General features: G+C 38.6%; 1 protein-coding gene across 4 annotated transcripts; it reads left to right on the forward strand.

Moving 5' to 3' along the window:
* The first annotated feature begins 263 nt into the window (after positions 1–263).
* On the forward strand, positions 264–27,309 carry CPSF6 (cleavage and polyadenylation specific factor 6). Of its 4 annotated transcripts, none has more exons than XM_085044703.1 (11): positions 264–417; positions 10,893–11,102; positions 12,251–12,354; positions 13,102–13,247; positions 13,904–14,077; positions 15,162–15,666; positions 16,888–16,980; positions 17,984–18,099; positions 18,426–18,579; positions 19,168–19,362; positions 26,897–27,309. In XM_085044703.1, exons 1-10 carry the CDS (start codon positions 358–360, stop codon positions 19,355–19,357), a joined length of 1,752 nt encoding a protein of 583 aa, XP_084900829.1. In that variant the 5' UTR covers positions 264–357; the 3' UTR covers positions 19,358–19,362; positions 26,897–27,309. The 4 variants fall into 4 exon arrangements, with proteins under 4 accessions (XP_084900829.1, XP_084900830.1, XP_084900831.1 ...); XM_085044704.1 differs by having other exon boundaries at positions 19,171–19,362; XM_085044705.1 differs by lacking the exon at positions 16,888–16,980.
* The last annotated feature ends 265 nt before the right edge of the window (positions 27,310–27,574 follow it).

The following is a 27,574-nucleotide window of genomic DNA, read 5'->3' on the forward strand; positions in this document are numbered from 1 at the left end:
TTAATTACGGTCTTTGCCCACTGAGCATCCAACGCGCTTTGCCTCCAGCGGAGCTCCCTTCCTCGGAGCGAGCAGCGCGGAACACGAGCCCGCGCCCCGCGGCGCGCACACGGGCCTCCCCCCGCGCACGGCAGAGCCCCGCCGAGCGGGGCCGGGCGGGGCCGGGCAGCGGCGTGAGGCGGCCCGCCGGGCGGGGAGAGCCCGAGGCGGGACGGGAGCAGCGCCCCGGCCGTGCTGCCGGCGGAAGCCCCGCCGCGCCGCCGCGGAAGTGACGACGCGCTCCGCCTCCCCGCTCCCTCCCCCTCCCGGCGGCGGCTCGGGAGCCGGGCGCGGCTGGCGGCGGCCCCGGGCGGGACCATGGCGGACGGCGTGGACCACATCGACATCTACGCCGATGTGGGCGAGGAGTTCAACCAGGTACGCGCGGCCCGCGGGCGCGGTCTCTCCGCTCCCCTCCCTCGCCCGCCTTCGCCGCCGCGCCGCCTGCAGGGCCCTCAGCGCTCGGCCGCGCCGCCGCCATTGTTCGGGCGCTCCCGCCGCCGCCGAGCGCGGGGCTGCGCGGGGCCGGGGCGGGCGCGGCCTCACGCCCGGGCCGCGGGTGCCGGCGGCGGGCCCGGCTGGGCGGAGAGCGCGCCCGGCGCTCAGAGGGGCTGCTGCCGGCGGGCTGGACGCGCCGGGGGCGAGACCCTCCCTCCCTTCCCTCCGTCGCTTGCTCGCTTCTTACCGGCCTTCCACCCTTTCTGGCTTGCCTTCTCGGGGGCCGCTCCAGAGGGCTCTCCCGCGGCGGCTCGGCGGACGGGACCCTCCCGGCTGCGGTGGGGAGAGCGGCCCCTTCCTGCTGGCGGCAGGGCAAGCGCTGCCATTGTTCGCAGATGAATCGAAAAGCCGCCGAGCGGTGGCTGTTTCTCGGCCGCGCTTTGCGGGGGAGGCGGAACTGGTGCGGCTTTATTCTGCAGCAGTGGAAAAAGTATCCTGCTTTTTGTATTTTCTTTTTTTTTGTTTTGTTTTCTCCTTCGTCAACACGTTCCACTTTGAAAAGTTGCGCAAGCGTTTTTTAGAGACGAGTTCATATTTTGTTGAGGAAATGTGGATGAAATAAACAGAACTTCTCTGGATTATTAGTCCACTTTTCTAGTCCTTTTTTTTTTGCCCCTCATTTTTACCGAATAGCCGTGTGCCACCTTTTCTACCGAAACACAATGTTCGTATCAGTTTTGCATGCCATCTGTCCTGTTAGCGAGTCCTGCCCTTCTCCAGGTTGAGTTGCCCCAGATTGGTTTGTTCCTGCCCTGGAGCATAAATAACCGGGAACAACTGCACTTTCACGCACTTACAGGGCCCAGCTGCATGCCAGCGTGCCCTGCAGAGAGCTGGTTTTGGAATTCACGGGCAATTTGTAACTTTCTCAGAAGACTTTATTTTTTCAGATATCAATTAATACAGTAATTCTAAGTATTAGTAATCTCATAAAGGTATATTATGAAAAAAATGCCATACTAAGAGGAGATGATGAAGTGGACTGATTTGCTGTTAGTTTGTCTGCATGTGAAGGTTTTGCCCTTAGCATTTGAAGATCCATTATATGAATTTAAATAGGAAGGAGCCCTAGGACAAACACCATTCAGCAGAAGAGTACATTTTTTGAAATTCTATGATAACTTGAGTTTGGTTTAATCAATTCTAGATAAAACTGATAAAAAATCAAGTTTTTCAGGAAAAAAACCCTCATCTGAATCCGGTAGTGTTTGTGTAAATTCATGTGTGCAGAAACCCTCAGAGCAGAATAGTTGTGTGCTGTAAGTATATTGTAGAGGTAGTGCCAGAACAAACGTGGTGTGAATGTTCTGCTTCACTTGCATGGTCCTGGTCTACTCAGATCATCATTGCTGTTGATGTTCTCTGTAGCCATGGTGGTACAAATGAAGAGAGTCTTGTGATAATTTAGTTTAGCTTATTCCACCAGGCAGGGAACCCTCTTGCTTTTTTCGCTGTATTTACCCTAGTTGCTTCCTTGCTGGGTTTGCATTTCTGTTGCTTCAGTTCATGAATCTTGCAAAATATAGGGCAGAAAGGTGAGAAGAGGCTAGTGCCCTTTTTCCATCAGCTTGACTTAGGGGATTTTGTTAGTTTTAGAGGTTTTTTTCTGTGGTTTGGTTTGTTTTACACACCCCCAAAAATTGCTGTTTGTTCTTTTCCAAATTTAATTTTTATGACCTTCTATTTAAAATAATATTGTTGAACTGAGTGGGTCCTGAGACAACATTAAAGTTTTACTGTGAGAGATTGATGCCTCTGCACTTTCCTATTTCTTTCTGTCATATATAAAAGAAGGAGAGTTGTTGTATTAGTTACTACCTCTTAATTCTGACATCATGGCAAAAGGTTGTCTAGAAACTTCTGTTCGTTAATTACTGTTCCTGATTTGAAGCTCACAGGTTAAATGGATAAGATGAAACAGTTCTGTGGATGTGTGAAGATGACAGTTCAGAAAATGCTTTAGGGAGAAACTGATTTGCATTATTAATTTCTTTATGTGGAGGGCATTTTACAGAACACCATATTTGTAAAGAAAAATTGACTTCATGTGTTAAAGTAAGGAACTATTGTTTTTTGATTTTGTTGTACTACATTAATGTGACTTACTAATATTTGTTTGAGTTGGACTATGGAAACCCTTTCCACTGGTTTTGGCAGTAACAGGAACTGAGAAATATACTGTGGAGTTTTGCTGTTTTTCTGGATGCAGTATATAACTTTATTTGTACCCAAGCTGGGACAAAACTTTTTTGCATCTGGTGTTAACTCTTCATTTAGGACTTGTGACAGAATAAACTTCTTTTGGTTGTTTTGTCTCATTCTGGGCCTCAAGGTACTCATCCTTGAGGCTATTCTGAGATTTTTTTAATGCCTTTTTTCCAAGAGAAGGCGGGGAGGGATGTTCTGCTTGATTCGTGCTAAATGAACCATAGGTTATAAAGCTGAAATAAAGGCCACAGAGCCATGGATTTACAAGATGGCTAAGATGCATGACTACTGTAAAATGTCTTCTGTTGAATTTAGTGTTGGTTGCAATGAGCTGACTAACTTGATATCAGATCTTTTTAGTGAAAATGCATCTTTCCTATTCCATCTGAAGCTCATTGTCTGTCAGTGTTGCCTCTTACTTCTTTATTAACTTATTGTTCATCATAGTCCTATTTTTTATCCTTGGCCTAACAGCTTTAGTCAATTTGGCTCTGACCAGTTACATTTTTTTTAATTGCGTTTTCTTTTTTTTTTTTCTCTAAGCTGTCTTCCCCATCCAGCAGTCTTTTCTATTTATTTAAAGTCTCATTTTGAGATCATAGCCTCATAAATGTAGTAGTGTTGCATGCATTGCTTATGACCTGTTAAAATAGGTATTGCATGGAATATTTTACCTTTAGAAACTCCCAACGTCTTGCTCTTCAAGAGAAGGAGATCTGTGCTGCTCATGAGAACTGTTGTCTGTGTACAAATAGCTGAGGGTGGCATTCTCTCGAGGGTAGAAGACCTTCAGTAGGGTTGGGGTGCTCTAGTAAATATTAGGATGTAGTGTTATACACAAAACCCTAGGGTATTGCTGCATGATACTGAGATAACTAGGAGCTTTTGCAGGAGGCCAGGTTGGGTCTGACTTGAGGCTGCCTGCCGCTTTGACCGTGCATTGTCAAGTTTCCTGATGCTCTGATCAGCTTTGCATTTCCCAAGCTCAGGTGGTTTTTTTCCACATGGGCTTATGCATGTAATTAAACAGTAAAAAACTTTTTATTATACACATGTGTACGTATAAAAATCTTTCTGATCAGGAAGAGGATGCAAAAGAATTTAAGGATATCTTATTTTAATGCTATGGAAAAAGTGCTTGCTTTGTTTATACTCTTAATGAGTAAAGTTGAATAGTTGCATTGTGGATATGTCTAAACATGCCTGTAGTGTTCTATTTTGATGTTTAAATGCTAACAAATTAGGAATGAAGGAGTTTTGACTTTGTATTTTGTATCTGGATAATAAAAGTGATTTAGGTGGAATAATGAGTGAAGAGGCTAATTATCTAAAAACTACAATATCTTAGGAATGTGTTAGTTACTGTCTTGATTTCAGAACTGTAATACAAAGGAATTTTTTTGTGTGTGTGATAAATAGTAAAAGCTTGTTATTAAAAACAGCCTTTATATTGGGAAGACAGGTGTCTTATCATGGGAGGAGATGGACACATTGTGGTATTACAAATTTCTACTCAGAAGAGCTGTCCTGGTCATAAAAAACATAAGCTGGCAGACCTACATATGTTATAAAATGTATACATAATATGTTCTGGCATATGCATTTTGTCAGTTCTGCAGAAAGGGGCCTTGGGAAGACATAACTTCTGTATATTGGTAAATATCAAACGCCAGAAAAACTTGAAACCCTCTTACCTGGCACTTCTTCACTTTGTTTTAATGTGAACAGTGATACTATGTATGTTTAGTCTGTATTTTTTACTACTTGTGAATTTTTAGTTATTCTTTGTAACTCTGTAATTACTCCGTAATTTTTAGTTACAAGAGATTTGGTTGCTTAAATTTTAGTGCTGTGCCAGTTGTAGAGCCAAGAGCATTTGGGCTGTAAATGTGAATCTATGGTCTAACAAACTTGTCCACTGTGCTGAATGGATGTTTTTGCCATAGGCAGCTTGCTATTTCAGAAATGTCAAAGGCCAACTTTTTTGTTAAGGTTCCAGTTTGTGTATTCAGATAGTTAATCAAGACTGGAAAGATTTTTGTTTATATCTTCAACTTGTTATTCTTCAGAACCTACAAACTTTTTTTTTTTTTTTTTTTTAAGTGAGGATACCAGCATATGTTTAGAGTTTTTGGGCACAATTACTGTAACTTGAGAGAAAAAAAATGGTAAAGGAGAAGCTGGATAATTTAGTTTCTCTCTTTTTTTTCCCCAGAAGTAACAGTAAATGTTCTTCATGACACTTTATTTACCTAACTGATTTTTAATGTGTTTTTTGAGGTGTAAGTTAGTGTTTAACTCTTGAATTGGACTGCAAGGGTCTGCAGAAAGCAAGTCTAACAAATGTATGGACGGCTTAAAAAAATTTTGCTTAACAACAACAAAAACTATTTCCAAAACAGCACTTGTAAAGGAAGAACAGTTCTCTGCAACTCAGAGGAGTATGGCTGCTAAGTTCCAAAAAAAGAAATAACATGTTTAGTTTGTCCCCTCTGGACATGAAGTTCCTTGAATTTATGCCTTTCGTATTGGAATGTTTCACCCAATCCCACTTATTAGCACAGAATGTGGAATTTCAGTCCTGATTTTCCAGGGAATATGATAAAGTATTTCAGACTGTGGTCTAGTTAAAATGTAAACTTTGGAAATGCATTGCTGTCTTATTTGGTTTTAGAGGGGGCAGAACAGCAGTGCTCACTTTGTTTCTTAACATGTTTATCTGCAAGATTGTGAATTACAGTAATTGAGCAGAAATAATTTCTCTTAATGCTTGATGTCCTTCTTGTAACTGGGAAGTTGGAAGAGGTCTAAATTGGTTCCTGATATAGGCAAAGCAGTTGTTTAAATAGCTGAGATGAGAGAAGTAACACTTGTACTTTTTTTCCTTTTCTGCATCTAGGAAGGAAGGGTGTGTTTAGGTAAATTTCCACAGAACACATATGAAGGAGAAAGGGTTGTTGGATCTTGTTCAATATCCACCAGGACCCCTCTCTTCTGTCTTCACTTGGAGTTGCTGGTTCAGATCATCCGTAATCATCTAAGCACACACCTTGCTGACAGATTGGTAACTGAATGAGTTCCATGCTGGCTGCAAAACCAGCACGATGTAAGAAGAGATTATAGTGAACATCATCAGGTTTTCTCTTGTGTCTTTGTTTATTTAAATTAAGACACTGATGCTATTGGGCGCTTTGCCTGCCCTGCCCCCCTCTCAATTACCTGCAGGCTCTGCTGCCTTAATAATTCTCTCCCTCCACTGATGGTGACCTGAAAGCCTATGTGATAGAAAAGAGCTCTTTTGGAGGAGTTTCTTGTCGCTAGGGGAGTGCAGCAGGGCTGTGAACTGCTGCCCGCTCCAGTATTTCGGCAATGCTGACCTGAGAGAGGTAGGTTAGTGTACATGTGCTCTAAGATTGGTGATTGCCTGTTTGCATCTGTCTACCAAAACTAAATTCTACTTCCCTGAAGTCTTCATTAATATACACAGATGATTACAATTACTGCACGTTTTGCAGACAACTTCCTTAATTGCCTTGTGACAGCAACCTTAATCTAGCTGTAAGTTGTCATGTTTAGACCTGTCTCGGGCAGTTCTATGAACCCGATTTCGTTAGCTATGGTAATAGGAGGAATCAAACTGAGAACTGGACAGACTAGGTGAAATATGAAACCCTTACTTAACTTAATAGTGATAAGCTTACCTTAAGAAAGAGAGATTTCTCTATTGAAGTTCAAAGTGTATTGGGACAGTGCAGTTTACTGAGGATTAAATCTACTTGACTGACAATGCCAAAACTCAGTTTACCTGGTTGTTGTTTTGTAAAAAAAAAATAAAATTTATTTTAGTTACATTTTCCTGTATGAGCAGTAGTTGATAATATTTTCATATTTTCAAGACAGTGGATCTTTTGATGATGGTTGTGGATATATTGGGTTTACAGCAAGCATTGTTAGCTTTGCAGCCTGTGTTTTGTGGAGTCCAGCTTGGTTCTCTCTAGTTGCCATATTTACCTTGAATTGTTCTGTCTAGGATGCTTCTGTGAGTTTCTAGACAAAAATTCAGAGTGGGTGTTGAAATATGTCTGATACCAAAACCTGGCGAGGCAGTTTCTGTTCTGGAGCAGGGTATGAGAGTCCAGTGTATAAACTGGGGGGAGTTGGCTCAGAGGGATGATTGCTGCTTGTGGATGGGCTGGACATTGGTCAGCCAGTGGTGAGCAGTTGTATTATGCATCACTTGTCTGTCTTGTGCATTATTTTATATCTTTTTGTTGTCTCCCTTTTCATCATCACCATTATTATTTTAATATTTTATTTCAGTTATTAAGATGTTCTAGTCTCAACCCACAGGTTTTACCTTTTCACCGATTCCCTTCCCCTGTTTCACAGGGTTTGGGGGGTGGAGTGAGCAATACCTATGTGATACTTACTTACTGGCTGACATTTATGCACAATAGCCCTTTTTTTGCCACCTGTCATGGGACTTGACATGTTGAGAAAACAACAAATCTGACTAGAACATGCTAGAACAAATTTGTTTTAAGTATTTGTTATATTAGTTTCATAGTTGCTGGACACAATGTTGATTTTATGTTCTCAGCTGTTCTGCTTGTTCTCAGAGCTCCATCATTTAACTCCTTACTTCCAGGGTGTGCTCCCTGTTGTGCTGTTCATCGCCAGTGGGAGCAGGTCTAAGGTTATTGTGTTGTACTTTACATAATCAGTCTGGTGTAGTGGAAGATATTCTTGCCCACAGCAGGGGGCTTGGAACTGGATGATCTTTAGTGTTTCTTCTAACCCAAGCCATTCAATGATCCTGTGAACACTGGCATATGATAGGACAGAATTGCTGGTTATGAAAATAATCTGTTATTTGTACTCAGCACTGCCATCATCTTCGTACTTTATAAACAATCTGTGGAAACTATTAATTATTAAACCGTTTACCTTTCATCCTCTGCGAGTTAACCTATGGAGGAGATGTGATCCAATATCTTCCCCTTCTCTGCCAGACTAATGACAATAGGTCTTGAAAAATTTAAATATCCTTGGGATGTTGAAACAATCATGGCCCTATTGCCAGGAGCCATGATTGTGTGCCAGGTCTTGTTTAGGGTTAAGCAACTATTTGCAGCTACTCAAACCCCATGACAGTCACTGTGGCTACTCAGACCTTGGTGGCAGGTGCTGCAGCTGCTCAGACCCTTACGACGGGTGATGCTGTTCAACCAGAGCACCAACCCTGCCAGTATCAGTCACCTCTCTTCACCAGAAGAAATGGACACAAGAGAGCAAGTTTAGTAAAGGAGAACAAAGCAGGGCCATCACAAGGTGAGGAGGAAGAGGCAGAACAAGAGGGAAACACTCAATCCCTATCCCTGAGAGAGCTGTGGGATATGCAAAAACATTTCAGCGTCACGCAGGTGAGCATGTGATCAGCTGACTGCTCTGATGCTGAGCAACAGGGCTAGGCTAGTAGCCAAGAATTGGAGGGTAGGGAAACCAAGCAGCTGGGATCACCTCCTAGGGAAAGGGGCATTAACAAGGCAATTGGCTAAGGGCCACAAGCCCATAGCCTCTGGGAGGTGACTCCTCTGGAGTGTGAAGGAAAGACATCCCTTCAAGGAAGATGTTCTATGTCACCCAGGCAAGTGGGCCACCACAGAGGTATCCAGTACCTTTGTTATCACCCAATGTGCAGTCACCCATAGACCCAGAAGAATTCCAGTGCATGTGATCTATGTGGCAGAAACTTTCCCAGTGCACACCATTGTCATATGCTGGGTTTGCAGGAGTGTATGGATCCTGTGGCCTTGCACATCAGGCCCACAGGAGTGTAAGGCTCTAGTAGCCTCCAGTGCACAGGGTATCCCATGCCCCAGTGCCATCCAGCTCTGCAGGGGCAGAGCCCATTTCTGTTTCTGGAGAGAGAGAGGGGGATCCCAACAGATGACTGTATTGGTGGCTGAAGTGAGCCAGACTGGGAATGTGTGGCAAAAGCACCCCAATGTATCTGGCCCAGAGGTTCTGTGCATCCCTGGCATAGACTGTCTCAGCAAAGGGTATTTCAAAGACCCAAAAGGGTACTGGTGGGTGTTCAGTACCACTGCCTTGGAGGCGGAGGAGGTTAAGTATCTGCCTGCCTTGCCTGGTCTCTCAGAGGACCCTTTTGTTGTGGGTTTGCTGAAGGTCAGAGAACAGGTGCTGATTGTTGCCACAGCATTGCACTGGCAGCAGCATCACACCAACCGAGACTCCATGATTCCCACCCACAAGCTGATTTAAAAACTGGAGAATCAAGCAGTGATCAGTAGGACCATGTGGCCAGTGTGAAAGTGTAATGGAGAGTGGAGACTAACAGTGAACTATCGTGGCCTGAATGAAGTCCTACTGTGGCCAAGTGGTGCCGTACTGGACATGCTGGAACTCCAGTATGGGCTGGAGTCAAAAGCTGCCAAGTGGTTTGCCACAATTGATGTTACTAATACATTGCAATACCTTTGTCAGGCCACAATTTGCTTTCACATAAAGGAGTGTCCAATAGACCTGGAATACAGTGCCCCAGGGGTGGAAACACAGCCCTGCCAATTCTGTGGACTAATCCAGACTGCATTGGAACGGGGTGAAGCTCTGAAACACCTGCTATACATTGATAATATCATTGTGTGGGGCCATACAAGAGCAGAAGTTTTTGAGAAGAGAGAAGAAAATAGTCCAAATTATTCTGAAAGCTGATTTTAACATAAAACAGAGTAAGGTCAAGGGACCTGCATGGGAGATTGAGTTTTTAGGAATAAAATGGCAAGATGGATGTTGTCAGATGGCAATGAATGTGATCAACAAAATAGCAGCAATGTCTCTACAAACTAGTAAGAACCAAACGCAAGCTTTCTTAGGTGTTGTGGGTTTTTGGAGAAAGCACATATTCCAGATTACAGTCTGATTGTAAGCCCTCTCGATCAAATAATCTGGAAGAAGAATGATTTCAAATAAGACCCTGAGTAACAAGAAGCTTTTGAACAAATTAAGTGCAGCATAGTTCGTGCAATAGCCTCCAGGCCAGGCTGGGCAGGGCAAGATGTAAAAATGTGCTCCATACCGCAGCCAGGGTGAATGATCCTACCTGGAGTGTAGGCAAAAAGCACCAGGGGAGACTCCAGTCCATCTCCAGTCCTCTCTCTTTAGGAATTGGGGTTGCAGAGTATCTGAGACCTTCTATACTCCAGCTGAAAGAGATACTGGAATCTAATCAAGGGGCTTGAGCTGCTTTGGAAGGGATTGGTGGTGAAGCACACCGCCTCGAGCTCCACAGTGACTGGCAGTGCTGGGCAGGATGTTCAAAGGGAGGATCTTCTCTGCACACCATGCAGCTGGTGCTTCATAAAATAAGTGAGTTGCAGTGATCACACAATGAGCTCTAATCGGAAATCCCAGTTGCCCAAAAATCTTGGATTTGGACAAAGATTTCAGAATGTCACCATAAGAGGAGATAACACATGCTGAAGGGGCTCCATTGTATAATAAGATACCACTAAATGAGGTTATACAATATACCTTGTTTACTGATGGGTCCTGCTGTATTATGGGAGAGCATCAGATGGATGAGCATCATGCCCAGTACATAAACCGGTGGGAGTTGGCTGGAGTGGACTGATCACTGCTGAGGGACTGGAGGTTTATTTTATTTCAGTTTTTAAGCTGTTCTTAGCCAACAGGTTTTGACCTTTTTCTGGTTTTTCTCCCCCATCCTATGGAGTGGTTGGGGAAGAAGTGAATGAAGAGTTGTGTGGTACTTAGTTGCAATCTGGGATTAAACCATGACACTTGTGCTTTCTAATATATACAATTCTGGAAGTAAGGCTTGTGGATTTTTTGATTTCTGCTTGTATTACAAGGACAAAAGTATTGCAATGGAAAACAGTGGCCAGAAGTATTTTTTTCCACGTAGGTTTAGAATATAATAGGAGCCATAAGAATTTTGTATGTTTTGATGTGGATAGAACTGGGGCTTAGCTTTTCAGCAGGGATGTTTTGTAGGTGTTGGATCAGACTTACTGTGTCTGGAACATGGCAGTTTTCACAACTTTTTGCTTCAATAAGTTTTCAGTGTAGTGTTACTTATAATCAAGGTGTCTTTTTTATTTTAGGAGGCTGAATATGGTGGGCATGATCAGATTGATTTATATGATGATGTAATTTCTCCATCTGCAAATAATGGAGATGCTCCAGAGGATCGTGATTACATGGATTCTCTTCCACCATCTGTTGGGGATGATGTAGGTAAAGGAGCTGCACCAAATGTTGTCTATACGTATACTGGAAAGAGAATTGCCTTGTACATTGGAAATCTCACTTGGGTAAGTATCTTACTGCTGTTTAGTTGTAGACAGGAATTTTAATTATGGACATAACTGTTTGTAAAATCTTTTTGCTTTAAAATGTTTTATATGAAATATTATGAGTACAAAAAATCAGGTGGTTTTGGTTTTGTTATTGGTTTGGTTTTCTTTAATTTTTGTGGTTGTGGCTTTGTTTTTTTTTTTTTTCCTTTTACCTGAAATTTGGTGAGCCTGCCTGGAGCTGTTGTTATGTCTTAAAAATCAAGAAAGTCTTCATTAAATATAAATGTCAGAGTTTCTGTCATGTTTTAAGTGTTATGAAGGGATATGTGTGCTATTGTGTTCTTAAGGATTTCAGAGAACCAAATGAAAGAAGAGAACAAGTTTGAACTATTAAATACTTCACGCCTGTAAATACTTAAAGGTTACTAAGCAAACCCAATTTTTAGCAAACTCTTGCTGAAGGTTTTAGTTTAAATGGAGGTTGAAGTTTCTCTGGGATTTTCTTGAAATTACTTTTCACATTTTCCAGGGCCTTTTCCGTCAGCAGTGACTCTTATAACTGTTTTCAGGTATTTGTCTTGAGGTTCATTTCTCCGTCCAAGAAGAACAGGTTTATGATAACTCACTGAACTGCAGTTGCCCTTAAGACAATTACCTGTGTTAGAATTAAAGCATTTTAAAATCAATTGCAGTTAAGCATACTGTGCAAGATCTGGTCACTAGCTGAATTAAGTGGAGCTTTTATCTGTTTACATGAAATCAATTTCTTCAGGGTCCACATATGCAAAATTCATATTTGAGGTTTTTCCCCTTCTGATTACTTTCTTGCTAGGACTAAACTTAAAAAAGAATTATTTATGGGTGTTTTTTTCTTAGTTATTACAGTATTTCAGGAGCTAATAGGTAAGTAAAAGACCTGTTGACTTAATTTGTCCCATTGTGAAATACATTAATTGGTAAAATGCGCATTAATTAGCTGAACTAATAGTTGAATTGTGAAATAAAAATTACTGCTCCAAAAGTCAGAATATATTGACAGCTTGAATAAATTATTCCTCTGGATCAATTTCACACCACACACAAAAATCCATGGAAAATTTAGTTGCCCTTTACCTGGTGTTTTAGATAAGCTCTCATAGTTGAATATTAAAAATATTTTTCAGTGGACAACAGATGAAGACTTAACTGAAGCAGTTCATTCACTGGGGGTAAATGATATTTTGGAGATAAAATTTTTTGAAAATCGTGCTAATGGCCAGTCTAAAGGGTAAGAACTTGTCATTTGTTTTTTCTGTACATAGACTGAAGTTTGGGAGGGGAAGGAGTTCTCAATCTTTGTAATCATCAGTCTTTGAACTGCTAATCTTTGCCTATTGGTCCAGAAATTATTTGGCATGTAATTTCATACTAATGACTTAAATTTCAGGTATCATTTTTTGTGATGGTATTGTGTCTCATTATTTTGTGAGTTAAAGCTTGTTGGTTGTCTTCATTTAAGACTGTTCCTGTATTTCAGTTGGTGTGGTGGTGATGGCTTGTTTTATTTCAGTGTAAATACTGTTCCCCTACCTTCATTATTAAAACTTTATTTCTGTCTTTATTTTCCGTTAGCTGTTGAAAGTAAGTGCTTGAGACCGTTTTTCAAAGACAACCTAAATTTCATTGCATGAATGTGTCTTCCTGTCTCTTTGGCAGTAACGAGCACACAGTGTATGCTTAATAACGTGGTCATATGAATTCATTGTGTAGTCTGTTAATAATCTACCACCAAAAAGTTGCTTGCTGTTGCTGTGATATATTGTGATGCATCTTGTACTTGCTATTTTGTTTTTTTCTTTTATGTCCTAGAATAAGTTATTTTATTTGTACTGAAAATTGGACTAGGACCTGTGAGACAGCTTTTCTGCCTAGTTTTCAAGTATTCTTTTGCTTACTCTGTGTCATCTTTTTTATGAGGCATCAGGATGCTGGAAAATGGAAAAACTGTGGTGTAACATTTCTTGTTTCCTTTCAGGTTTGCCCTTGTGGGTGTGGGATCGGAAGCATCTTCCAAAAAGTTGATGGATTTGTTGCCTAAAAGAGAATTGCATGGGCAGAATCCTGTTGTAACCCCGTGTAATAAACAGTTTCTGAGTCAATTTGAAATGCAGTCAAGGAAAAGTAAGCTTTTCTTTGGTGGTGTCTTGGAAAAGCAGAAAAAGTCGTATGGCAGATTTTTAGCTCAGTGTCTTAAAATTTCTACACGGTTTAAAATAGCTATGAAATACTTAGAGTCCAGGTGAATGAAGTTGTATCTTTGTTTAAAGAAATCACTTAATATACTGAAGAGCTGCTGCATTCTGAAAGAAGGTTGCAGTTTTTTGCAACTCTTGTCTTAACAGCTGGAGATGCTTTCTCAATTTCTTGTGGATGTAATTAAAAAAAAAAAAGCACAAGAGCATTAAAAAAATTAACATTTGTAGACAAACCAGACTAAATTCCAATATGTGGACCATCTGTATTTATGACAGAATGGGGAAGAGAGGTTCTGTGTTACACTTAAGCACTGTTTCTTGTGTTCCCACTGCTAATCATTTGTGGCCATTGGCTCCATTGAAGGAAGGACTGGCAGTCTCTCCCAATCTTCTTCCTTTAGCATGAGGCATAGTATTTTAGCAAAGAACATTTTCCTCCCCAAATGCATTGGGTTTGGGTATGGGGAACAAGTTGGTGCTGATAAGGTCATGCTTTAGCACTGCATAAAACTTCAGATAAAGTGTTGAAATGCTTTAACCTATTTTGATGTATGTAATGACACTTTTGCTTTTCCGCTGCAGCCACACAGTCAGGCCAGATGTCTGGGGAAGGTAAAGCTGGTCCCCCAGGAGGAAGCTCAAGAGCAGCATTTCCACCTAGTAATAGAGGTCGGGGCCGTTTTCCAGGTGCCATTCCAGGTGGAGACAGATTCCCTGGACCGGCAGGGCCAGGAGGGCCACCACCACCTTTCCCAGGTAAAATAATTCCTATGTGGAGTTTCAGTCCTGTGCTTTCTTGTTTCAATGTGGCATACTTATTTGGGAAATGGTTAACACCAAGGCAATTCAGTAATGAGCCATAATCAGCATTCACAGCTAGGTTGTAGGATTTGACTGTTCCTTTGTTGAAATTAACAGGACTTTAGTATACATTCTTTATACTGTGTCAATATGCATATTTTTTAAGTAGGAAAAAATGAAAATAGATCATGTTAGCAAGTACATTTGGCTTTAGTGCAGTGTAGTTCAGAATTTCTGGTTTGCTGTATGTGCTGAGAATGCCTGTGTTGCAGAGTGCAAATAACTAATTTCCTTACTGTAGTACAGGCCTGCACATGATCAGAAATTCAGCTTTGATTCATGCCTACTGACAGGTACTTAAAATACCAGAAATTTGAAGAGGAGGTCTTCATGTTTAGTTAGGTATCTGATATAGAAGAAATCTGTTAAACAATTAGGTTTGCAGTGCAGTGAAGTTCTTTTTTCAGCAGACATATTTTTCAGTAAATGTCATTCAGTAATAGATGGTCTACCAACAGTCCAAGGGACATAGTCAAATTGAAAAATCAGGAAAGAGAATGTAAAAGGTTTGAATACTGCATTTACATTACTTTCTCCAATGTAGCTTCTTGAATATTTTTAATACATATTTTATCTTAAGCCCCATATGAAAGACTTGCAGAAGGATGCAATGTTTCCTAGCTTTTGTAATCTTTTTGTGGGTTTTGGAAACAACAGTGAGTGATGAAGTGATTTGAGGAGGGGAGTTGTCAGGTTTAAAGATAATATTGTTCTCTTTAGCTATCTCTAAGATACCTAGTATCAATAGATACCTATAAGTTAAAAATTTTCTGAGCCGCTGGATCCCAAGTGGGGACATACATGTCTTGTACATACTGCACAATGTTCAGGGAGGGAGGGATGCTTTCTGGTTTTTCTTTTTTTTGTCATAGTTTTTGAGAATAAAAAAATGGAAGAATTTTAAAGACTTTTATTTCCTTATATTTATTCACTCAATTTTATTTGTTTGTTTGTTTTTTTATTTATTTTTTTATTTTAGCTGGACAAACTCCCCCACGTCCACCCTTAGGTCCTCCTGGCCCACCAGGCCCACCAGGCCCTCCACCTCCTGGTCAGGTCCTCCCACCTCCATTAGCTGGACCTCCTAATCGTGGTGACCGTCCACCACCACCAGTTCTGTTTCCAGGACAGCCTTTTGGTCAGCCTCCACTTGGGCCACTTCCTCCAGGCCCTCCACCACCAGTTCCAGGCTATGGGCCACCACCAGGTCCACCACCACCTCAGCAGGGTCCACCTCCACCTCCAGGTCCATTTCCCCCTCGTCCGCCTGGCCCTCTTGGGCCTCCCCTGACTCTTGCTCCTCCTCCACATCTCCCTGGGCCACCTCCAGGTGCTCCACCACCAGCACCACATGTGAATCCAGCTTTCTTCCCCCCACCTGCCAATAGTGGCATACCTACTTCAGACAGCCGTGGCCCACCTCCGACAGATCCATATGGCCGACCTCCACCATATGACAGAGGTGACTATGGGCCACCTGGAAGGTGAGTTCTTTTGGTCTAATGTGCTTGGGTAGTAGATTTTACTTCTCTGTTGGAAGCATTTGATTTTTCCCTTTTTATGCAAATGTTAGGAACGATTAGAAGTAGGGCCACAAGGGTTCCCACCAATCTTGTAGTTTGCCCCTTTTAACTTCTCCAGGGGAATAAATCTGAGAAATGTGTTTGCAGCAGTAAGAAACTCCTGAAATGCAACACCAGTAATCTCACTTTCCCTTTTCAGCTTTGAACTGTTTGTCTTCACTGTATTTGGCAGTGCCATCATTCCATGTGTTCTACATGTAAACTTATATATCACTACTTACGCAGCAGCTTCTGGTTGTGCTTCTGTCTTAACTTGAAATTCTGACTTTTACTTGTATCATTGCGCTTTGCAGGCTGCCTTTTAAGAATGCTCTGGAGTTTTCCTTTTTGAATACGGGCATATGTTGAGGTCATATCAAGCTCATACCATTTTCATCTTTCAGCAGCATTGCTTGTCCCTTTTTTCTTCAGGATTTAATTAAACCTTAGTGTTTGTCTTAAAAGCCAGGTGTGAATTTACTGCAAGACTTTTACCTTCCTTTCCTATCAAGATGTTTCTGCTCACTTGGTGCAATCTTGCTGTGTTTGTAGCAGTGGCTTTTCCTATGGTTAGTCCTGTCTGGGACAGAGTTCTTAAGTCTCTGACTTGACTTGTCAAGTTTTTCACATCTTGTTTGAAACATCTTTTTCATCTGTGATTTCAAGCATCTCTGTCTTGCTGCTGTTTCTCGATTTTTCACCATATTTGTCAAAAATTTAGGCATAAATTGTAAGAGAAAAAATTTTACATAGTTAGATTTGAATTTTTCAGTAGTAATTTTACTGCTAGCATGAGACACACTTTTCTGGCTTAAAACGTTTTCTGCAAAGATGCTTTGCTTTGATTCTTCTTTTACCACAAAGTTTAAACCCCACCCCTGAGCATTTGTACAGACAATGTTCATACCAAAAAAAAAAACTGTAGAAATTGAAGCCTTTGGCTTAATTGCCTGAAGTATAATAAGACTATAAGGTGTTGGGTGTTTTTTGATGGACAAAATCAAGGTTGTCTGCAGTTTATAGAATGTCTGGGGAGGGAAGGAGTGGGAATAGGACAGTATAACTTACTGTCCAGTATTTTCATTAATAATGTTAAAGCTATCATCCATAACTATTTAAATTGTCATTAATTATATATCATAGGCGTTTCACTGGAAATAACATGTCCATAAGAGAAAAATTACATATTCCATTCTATGGGAGGCACACGAAAAATAATACTCAAAACTCAGGGAGGTATGAATTTTTAGACATTTCCTCTTATGCTAAACTGGCTATAGGATCTTGTTCCACTTCTTGCAATTAAGAGGATAGCATTGCTTATTATTCTGCATTTTCTTTCTACCAGAAGAACTAACACTATTATAGAAATATCAAGCAGTGGGCCAGTTTGACAGTCTCAGCATTTATCTCTTAACACATTTTTCCAAATTTTCTATATGACACAGAGACTGGCTAATAGGACACTGCAAAACTTTTGGGAAAATTTAGGTTTACTTCTGTTACTTTGCAAACCCTCTATAGGTAGCTGATAATTGAAGTAAAGTGTAATGAGTATGAGGATTCTGCTTTATTGCTTCCTCCTTACTGTGACTAGTATGGAGATTAAATTGGAGCACCTTGAACTTGACCAGAAATTTAAAAAAAAATGCTGTAAAATGCTGACATATCATTCATAAAATTGAGTGTTTTAAAGAGGATAACTATATTGGTTTTTCAAAAGTTACAGCATTCTGGTCTTAGTTAAGATCTGGGAAACAGGATCATATAGTTCTGATTCCAATACTGTTATGAAAATTATCTCTAATTTTGCTCAAAGTTGCATTGCCTATGTACATGTATTTCCACGTCCATTCAGTTGGGAATATCTATTTATGTACCTTCAAGGATTTTATGACAGTTGTAAATATTCGTAAAGCACAATATTAACTGCTGCTGAATGTTTGAAATAGATGGGATGAACAAAAAAAAAGTCTATTTATACAGCAATGTCTTAATTGTTTTTTGGGGGTTTTTTGTTTGGTTGGTTTGTTGGGGTTTTTTTGTTTGGTTTTTTTTTTTAAGCTTTCAGGATTTTGTACTGTAACAATGGTCCTTAACAAAAGCCAAAACCAAACCCAGATCCTGCTTTCTTTTCTGTTTGTCACTGCTTAAAGTTGCAAACTTGGATTGTTGGAATTGCAATGATAGCTTCTGAAGTTCTCCTTAACCTTTTAAATACTAGTTTTATTGCTTGCAGAGAAATGGATGCTGCAAGGACACCTCTAAGTGAAGCAGAATTTGAAGAAATCATGAATAGAAATAGGGCGATCTCAAGCAGTGCCATTTCAAGAGCTGTATCAGATGCCAGTGCTGGTTAGTAAAACTCAATATGCTTGCTATTCTACCCAGCTGAAAAGAATTTATAGGTCCTTTTTTTAATTAGGAATCTGGAAGGCCTGAAGCCACACTTTTGTGATAGGATGCTGAATTTAGCTTATGAGGGATTTTATACTGTGCTTCAGTTACTTTCTAAGAAAACCTGAGTACTGACCTGGACTGTATTTTAATATTTGGTGCTACAGTAAATTATCTTAGATGGCTGTTTAAGAGAAGATACTAAAAATGGTAATATTGTTACAGATAAAAATCTAGGTTTTCATTTGCATAATTTTCTGATCCTGATCTTACATAATTTTCAGGGGACTATGGAAGTGCTATAGAGACCTTGGTAACTGCAATTTCCTTAATCAAACAGTCCAAAGTATCTGCAGATGATCGCTGCAAAGTACTTATTAGCTCTCTTCAGGACTGCCTTCATGGAATTGAGTCCAAGTCTTATGGTTCTGGATCCAGGTAAAACTTTCCTCTTCCATCTGCTCTTACTTAGATAAGAGAAGGTGTAGTGCAGGACTAGTTTACAGAGAAGAAACTGAGGCATGTAAGAAGTTTAGCAATTTGCTGAGTTGCACAATAAATCTGTGAAGGAACCAAAGAATGGTTTCCTGAACTTGGGAAAGCTGCCTTTTAGTTAAGCTTCTTTTCAAAATTGATCTGACTAGCTTAAATTTAACTCTTAGTTTTACTTAGTGGTTTTGACACATACTTACCACGTGAAGATTAGCAGACATGTTGTAATGATCGTTTGAGATATGATGCATTTCCCCCAGCTGATTTCAGTCATCCTCCATTCTGAGTATGTACTTTGACTTTTCTTTGCTGGATTAGAAAGTGGTGCCCCTTACTACCTATGACTGAGTTCTTAGCCACTGCTTGTTATTAATGTTATATAATGTTATATGCAAAAACATACCTGCATCATGATGAACAGATCTTCCTCTCATACCTGTTTTTGCTCAAACTCATACTCATAAGCAGAATACAAAACTGGTGTGGGGATGACAAGTGTTGTGAAGAAAAAGTTAATGAAGTAATTTCTTTTAGAAGACGTGAGCGATCCAGAGAGAGGGACCACAGTAGGTCACGAGAAAAAAGTAGGCGCCACAAATCACGTAGTAGAGATCGTCACGATGACTATTACCGGGAACGAAGCCGTGAGAGAGAGAGGCATCGTGATCGTGACAGAGATCGTGACAGAGAACGAGACAGAGAGAGAGAATATCGTCACCGTTAAAGAAGGTGAGCGTTTCTTTCATGTCCTTGATCTTTACTGACCTACTAAAAGTAACCACTCTAGGTTTGAGATTATTTATACTGTTCATGTCTGTATTTAAATGACCCTGCAGTATGTACTGAATCGCTTTCTTCTTGCAGCATCTGACATGAACATAGGTAAGTAACAACAGGTAATTAACTGGTCTTGGGAGGGAGCAAGTATTCGTGCAATTATCTTCTGCATTCTGCATGCCACTTCTTTTATTTTGGCTGATAATAGTGTTCCCAGTTTTTATGAAGTGTGATTGAACCACTTCTTACAGAGGCAATAAGTCAGACTGTTCTCTTTGTAATCTTAGAAGATGCTACGAATTTTATGGTTTTATTTTTTAACTGTATTTAAAAACACTGATTTTGTATTTTAAAATTTACTTGTGTAAGAACTGCAGCATTTAGCCCTTCATAGACTGTGTGTGGATTATTTCAGCGTACATACAGTTATTGTCCTTGCACAAGTACGGTGGTGATTGTTTGGGTTTTCGTATCTGTGGCTTCTGTTGTTTTGTTTTGTGTTGTTTTTGTTTTGTTTTTCCTGGTGAGTTTTAGTCAAATTCAGGAAATATAACAAGGTTTTGCTCTTTATTTTATGAAATGTGACCTGTCAGTATGTTCTGCCTTCTAGCTAAATTCAGGTGTTAACCTTCAGTAAAATTTATAACCAGTTGTTGCCCACCACCCTGATTTTTGGTCCCTTCTCCTTCTGGTAGTAAAGTCTTTTTCTGAAGCCTAGTGAACAAATGTATGACACAAGAGTTGATTATTTTCTGGTCATTCACAAACTAACGTGCTCTTTTATTTCATGTGTCTGAAGTCTTGCATGCATCAGATGTCTAGACAGTCAGAGTAGCATGCTAAACAATGGTTTTTTTCAATGTACTGCATTAAAATACATAGAAGTGTTTACATCATGTAACGTACCATTTTGAGGATTGGGAATTAAAGCCACCCATGATTCCTTATATTTGACAACTGAAAAAAATACCAACCCTACCTAGCAGTGACTCTATAGTGGTCTTTTCCCTCTTTAAAAGAGCTTCCCACTACATTTACACTGAAATTGAAGCTTGCAGACATGCCTGTCTGCCCAGCTTACATTTCTTGCATTTAACCTCAGATTTAGTTTCCAGGAATGCATGTGTAATTTATTTATGGCAGTTCATTTGTAGAAGCTACAGAGCAAAACTTCTAAAAGTCTCATAAAATGTAGCATAAGCCTAAGTGAAAATACAATTTTATACATGTTAAATGTCAGTTTTTCGGTCAGACTTTTTGTGTCACTGACACTCCCCTGGGAGAAAACAAATTATGATACTAAATGCTCTAGTGTGTTGAGAATTAAGTGGAATGTTGTCTTGGATTCATATACTTGCAGGGAACACAAAAAGACATAACTGATCTAGGGAAAGGGAGTCAAAGGCTTAAACAGGAAGGTGAAACATGGCAGCTGAGATCAAGTTGGCGGTATATTTCTGTTAATGCCACTTTTTGCCATTAAAATGGATTGATGGAAATATTTCTGGAATTTAGTAAACATATCAACTGTGGTTCTTAATTGTAAAATAACAGATCATAAAAATACAGACATAACAAAAGTAAATGTAGTTTCTTGTGTTGAACTGGGTTTTTTAGCTTTTATAGTAACTGCATATTTTTGATATTTGCAAATAGTTGTTACTAATAGAGGTAACCATTGAGCTGAGTAATGGATGCATTTCCAGAGTGTTTTCCTTCTGGCAGAGATGAGCAAGCCATACTAAAAATTGTTAATAGCCTGGAATTAAAGATAATTTTTTTTAACCCTTGGCATAGTTTTCTAATCTAGCTTTAATTTTTGTGTATTTAGTGTTGTGCATATAGATACAGATTTACTGTGCCAAGTACAGGTTTCCTACCCTGTTACCCCAAGAAAATATATCAAACAGCATTAGGTTGTATTTTATAATTTCTGAAGCACAATTTACACTGAGGCTGTGATTTCAGTCTCAGTTCAGGTGGGATTTATATTTGCAAGATCCTTCAGCTCTGTTGTGTGTCGGGACTTTTCTTTCAAAAGGGTGTCTTGGTAAGATTCCCTTGTGTGAAGAAAATAGGTCCTAAGAATGTGATTTAAAGGGCAAATTTAGTATACCACATGTAAATGAAAACATTTGATTTTTTTTTTAAGTTGTAAACATTTTGTCTTGTTGCTGTCTTAATGAAGAGGAGCTTTATTGTAGTTTTGTTTTTATATACTTATACACGCACACATATAAAAGAAATACAGTTATCTCCTGGTTTGTATGTTTCATTTTCACTAAGATGTATGTTGCCATACATTTTTGTTTCATTTTTTACATTGAATAATATTCATAAACTGATTTAACACTCAGTCATTTAATAAATATCAACAGTGCTGAAGAGTTATTCCCCATATTACTGTGTTTTGCCAGAAAGCATGAAATTGCCTTTGTGCCTGCACCCTATGAGTGGCACCTATATTTCTCCTTATTGTGTACCTATAGTCATAACTGTGATACTGTACTGGCATTTTTTTCCAAAGTGTTACACTTCTAGTTCAGAAGGATTCTAAGGGTCCATTGTGAACGTTTTGTAAACAGTGAAATTCAGTTTGTACTGTATTACATTTACAGAGATGGGTTGAATTGGAATAACTTAAAAAATATGTTTATAACAATAAAACTCTATAAAAAGTTTAGTTGTACCACACCAGGTGTTTACACTTCTGTTTGTACACTTCATGATTTAAAATTAAATTCTTGCAAGATTCTGTGCTTTCATTTGAGTAAGCCTTCAAGTACATTGGCAATGCATTCTCCTGAATTACTATAAGTTGAATGTTTCCTTGGAACATCTTGCCTTAGCTCATAGAAAGCCTATAAGTATAAAACAGAACAGTGGATTTAAGACAAATGTCTAACCTGTTCTAATAAAAAACCCTAAGAATTCAATAGAATGACATTTAGAAGAATTAACAGCAAAATTAATGTGTACAAACAGAATAGTAATGTAACTTCATCAGCATGACTCCTGACTTACTAGGCAGATTTTTTTTTTTAAATTTAACTGATACTCAATGATGTATTTCTAGCTGATACATTGTCCCAATCTTAATCTGTCTGAGTTTCTATAACTGCTGAATGTTAAATTTTTCATTTTATGTTTTTGTTATTGGGTTGATCGATTATTTCCTATTTAAACTGGATTTGGATTGAATTACAAAGACAAAACCACAGCATTGTAACGGTTGATATGTTTGTAGACTTTGTACTCCATATTTCATGTTTATTCTATGATTTTTCTGCTCTCAAACCACTGTAAGCAAAATAATTTGGAGTCTGAGGCTTGTATGCTTCTTCAAAAACTGCTCCCTTCACTATGAAGTTCGTTTCAGCTTTCAAGTCATTCAAGAAGTAGCATGGTTGGAATTTTTTTAGTGTCAGTACGAGGGGAAATGGCACTAATGGTTTACATAGTATGTATTATATTTTTGCTTCTCTAAGTTGGAACTGCCCTGTAACTGTGCTAATAACCATTTAAACATCAAGTGAAGTAGGAAATTAGCCTTTTAAGAAACCTTGTAATGAATTGGAAAATGCCTATTTTTAATAGGTTATTTTAATAATAAGTTAATTCTAGTTAATATTAATTAAATCATGTTGTAGCATTGTTAAAGACCTGGGTATACATACCTGTCTAGAATTGTATCATGTCTTAGTCTCAATCTATTTATGAACATTACTTATCTAATAGCTTTTTTTTTTTTTAATCTGTGTTTTTGAGGAAGCACATATATGGGGCTGGCACTATTCTTCTGTATTTAGCGTTCTCCAGAGAAGTAACGCTCTGTGCATCTGATTCAGTATTTGAAATTCAACATAGCATGGTAGAGGCAAGCAGTGCTTTATGTGCTGCTTTATGTGCTCTTTAAAGTCTGTTTTATCATTACTCTGGTGCTTTGCAGAAATGTATAGTTTGTCTATTAATGTTCAGTGATTAATCTGATTTTCTTGAGGGTGAAACAATGATTTGAAAAATGAATTAAATATGCTAATTATTCTCAAAAGCATGACTTTTACTACTATTGTCAGATGAATATGTTGCTGTAATTTTATTGACCTCTGAGATGTCTTTAGACACACATTTTTTTGTTCCTCGTATCCTGGGCTTTTTTATGTGTGCATTCATTAGTTTTGACAAATTTGATCTGTGTGAAAAGTTCCCCAAGAAACTTCTAGGTGTATTAAACAAAGAAATGAAAATGTTGGTTTGATGCAATGTTCTTCTAAGAACAAAAAACAATCAGTTTTTGACTTTTGCTCATTGTGGTTTGAGAACTAAGATTTCTTTTTATCAAAAAAAGGAGACACATGAGAGGTCTTCATTTTTGTGTTTTCTTGTGGCAGCCTGATCTACCTTTTTGTCTCTTCCTCATATATTTATGTGAAAAATACTTGCCAATAATTCATATCTTTTTAATTTGTAAACTAAAGATTGAATTTTCTGAACACACCTCTTTGTTCATCAGTTATATTTGGTGAATAGACAGGCTGGGATAATAGAACAAAGATGCTTGACAAATGAAATTAGTTTGAGAGCTTTTTCCCCCATGTAAAATTATTTATACAGTCATGAAATTGTTGTTGTGTTGATCTGAAATTATACACTAAGTCTGAACAAAGACAGCAGGTAAGTACACTAACAATAGGAGGGGAGAATAGGCAGCAAATTTTAGAAGGTGCTAGTGGTGATAAAATAGTCTGTATTTGTATGGTGAACAGAACAGAATCACATGTGTATCTCTGCTTACATGCTGAAAGAAAAGTAGAAAGTCAAGCTTGAAATTCCTTCTTTCTCACTATGTTATAACTAAAACATCAGAGTATTTGGGGTGTTTTGTGATGTTCTGGAATATAGGTTAAACTAAAAAGAAATTTTTGGCTTTTAAGATGATACTTCCTGTGGGATTTTTGGTTTGTGTATTTTTCTTCATGTATAGAATAAAGGAGAATTATATTAAGTAATTCATAGGAGCTTCCAGGATATAATAACAAATGTATATTATGCATTTTACTGAAATGTGAACATGTGAGATTGAAATTCAATCTCTGAAAATTAACTATTAAAATAAAACTTGATGGGTATATGTATATACAGCTTTAAAACTGCTGTCGAATTTTCAAAATTTTAAAAGCTGTTTAAAGCTTTTAGGTGCTTATTTGGATAATTGGAATTAAAGGGAAAAAATAGAGCTGCTATTGCAAGATGCTTTTGATATATATATGCATATATATATAAAAGTCTATTGCGTTTTCTTGTAAGAGTATGTCTTCGTGAGTAAAAAGGTGCTCAAGTTGCATCTTTCATAAATTCAGAAATGTTTGATCACACAAGTTCTGGGATTTAATTTGTGAAATGTTCTGGCATAAACCCCTAACTTTCAAACCACAAAATATCTATTCAACACCTATGTCTGAAATTTGGGTAGAATTGGTAAATTTTGGTAGAAATGCTGAGAAACTGATTCCTGTGTGTTGTTAAATTGTACAAATCTAACACATGCATGGGACAGATAGGTTATGTATAAGCTTGAGGCAGATGGACAACAGGATTGCCAAGAAATACTGACTAGAGGTTTAATTTTTTAAAAAGTTGTTTGTAGCTTCAATATTCTCCTTGCTTGTATAATACAGAAAGGGTCTGAGCATGCAGGTATATTTCTTCTTTCTGGAACCACAAGGGTTTCCAGTTTTTCCAGGATATAGTGGCAGAATACTTGGAACTGAAATGTACACCACTTTGGATTTTAGTTGGTCATGTTTAAAAATGAAGGCTCAGTGTGGTGCTGACCGTATTAAGAGCCCTCTACCAAAAAGCATTAATCCTAAATTCACTGTATTGTGCGTTCTTTGGAGTTCCTGTAGTTCCATAAGTACCTTTACGAATCCAGCAAATTATTCCCAGGAACTGAAGCTTTCTTATGCTAGTATTATAAATCATATATATGGTGCTTTGGATCTGTTAACTGTTGCCGTAGACATAATAAAGATCCATAATTCTGGCTGCAGCAATTGTATGATGAGAGCAGCAAATTCTGACGTCCAGTCTCACAGCTGTCAGGTACTTACTTTCTCCCCTAGAAAACTGAGATTCTCTCCTCTATGTTTGTGTTAACTTAGCCTGTAACAACGAACATATTTTTCTTGTGGAGGCAGCATTTTGTCACTTTGCTACTAATTAATTTCAAAAGCACATAACACCTGTGGAAACACTGGCCTCTGGGGAAGGAACTTCCCCAAAAGTAATTACTGGTTGATACATTCAGGACCTGGGAACAAAGTCTGTGAATAAGAGAAGAAATTTCACTCACTGATTTGAATTAGTTTATGTGCATTCTATTGTGTATAGAGTCTACTTGGTTATACTTCGGATTTTTTTAAAAGTTATTGTTAATGGTCACTTTGAGGAAGTGAAGAAGAAAAATTGAGTACTTAGTTTTCTCAGCTTTGAAATTATTGTACTAGTCAAAGAATATTTGACAGCTGTGTACTGTTGCACGTTCATGAAATTGCTTCTCTAAATGTCTTTTCAAATGAACAATTTAATGTGTTGGTTTTCTTAAGAATTTGATTGAAACTATTTTGAAATTATTGAATGTTGAAATTGTGAATTATTAATGAAATTAAGATAGCTAATTGTTTTGTAATGGAATTCAACTGAAATCCAGTGTATGGAATTATACCCTCCCAAGTATTTTGTGAACTCTTACAGTAATTAACTCTGAATTGTGTGGTTCCCTTATTTGCCAAAATAGATGAGAGTAGGGAGTAGGGCTTGGATTTTCCCCTCGGGCAATTAGGTGAGGAAACCTGCAAATCTACATTGTATTATTTGAAAAGTGGGTTCTTGTGCTTAAACTGCAAGTGTGGATTTTTAGATGTGAACCCAATCCAGCTTGCCACTAGTCTGAAAATTTTGAAGTAGTGGTCTGCAGCAGTGCAGAACCTAAAAGCAGCTCTGTGGTCTTTTAAATGTTACTGAGCTGTGAGCCATCCACTTCATTATACAATTGGTGAATTACTTAAATGTCAAACCAGCTTAAAACTTCTGTAAGTGGGCAGGTAAAAATGTAAAACTCTAATTGTGGCAAAATAACCTTAAATTCTTGTTCAGTTACTCTTGCAGAATGCATACTTTAGGAAGTGTTCTATATAAATGTTCCCATCAGTCCAGGAGCAGTAGTTATTTCTTTCTTTATCATCAGTACTTTAACTGTGAAGTTTATATTCTTTCAACTTTGTTGTACAACAACATAAATCTTATTTTTAATTATTGTATTAGAAAACAACTTCAAATGAGTAGCTACTGCTTCTGGGTTTTTTGTGTTAGTTTACATCATGGTGAAGTAGATGCACGAGTTGTGTATGTATAGATAAGCCAACAATTTTCTGTGTATTATGGGACTAGCAAAATCTACATCACAAATTTTGACACATTACAGCTGAAGGAAGAGGAACAGCGTGCAAGACAAGATACATTCTTCAAGGAAAGATGCTTGTCCAGCAGTTTGCTTCATGTGATTGAACTGAGCCTGTAAGGATTCATGGATAAAATGAACAGGAATAGATCTGAATAAAGCAAATCTGCATACATGGTAACCAGTAGCTCTTTTACTTTTTTATGTTGCTTAACTGTTTTATTTGAGGGAAACCTGTGTGATTTAAACCTTATAGCTTTTGCAACTTTATTACTGGTTATATACATTTGGCAATTATAATGTGCAAGCAATTGGAAAAAGTCAAGTAAATGCTTGTTTTTATAGTAGTTTGTTAATGTTAAACTGTTCATATAATGTCTGTACACAGCACCACTGATTACAGTAGATATAGTGTTGTAATAAACTGTTTAATGGGGCTGATGTGTAAAGCTGTTCAAGTTATTTGATGTTTACACCTCAGGGAAAGTCATGTGTTCAGCAATATTTAAAGATAATGTTACAATGAAAACATTGACTCTGTCTTCAAAAACATTGCAATAGTTCTTGCATATGCCTCAACCTAACCTTGCATTCAGCGAGTTAAATGTACTAATGTTGAGCTCTCCCACTCAATTTTGATACAAAAATAGGTGGTTACATAAAAACTTTAATGCTATTTTGCTTTTTAGCAGTGTTTACCTA

This window comes from Lichenostomus cassidix, chromosome 1Aa, assembly GCF_008360975.1.
Source record: "Lichenostomus cassidix isolate B80296 chromosome 1Aa, HeHo_3.0, whole genome shotgun sequence".
In the NCBI taxonomy this organism is placed as follows: domain Eukaryota; kingdom Metazoa; phylum Chordata; class Aves; order Passeriformes; family Meliphagidae; genus Lichenostomus; species Lichenostomus cassidix.

Coding starts and splice junctions, on each gene's coding strand:
- CPSF6 (XM_085044703.1), top strand. CDS start 358: ATGGCGGACGGCGTGGACCACATCGACATCTACGCCGATGTGGGCGAG. Junction 11,103..12,250: donor ACATTGGAAATCTCACTTGG/GTAAGTATCTTA, acceptor AATATTTTTCAG/TGGACAACAGATGAAGACTT. Junction 13,248..13,903: donor TGAAATGCAGTCAAGGAAAA/GTAAGCTTTTCT, acceptor TTTCCGCTGCAG/CCACACAGTCAGGCCAGATG.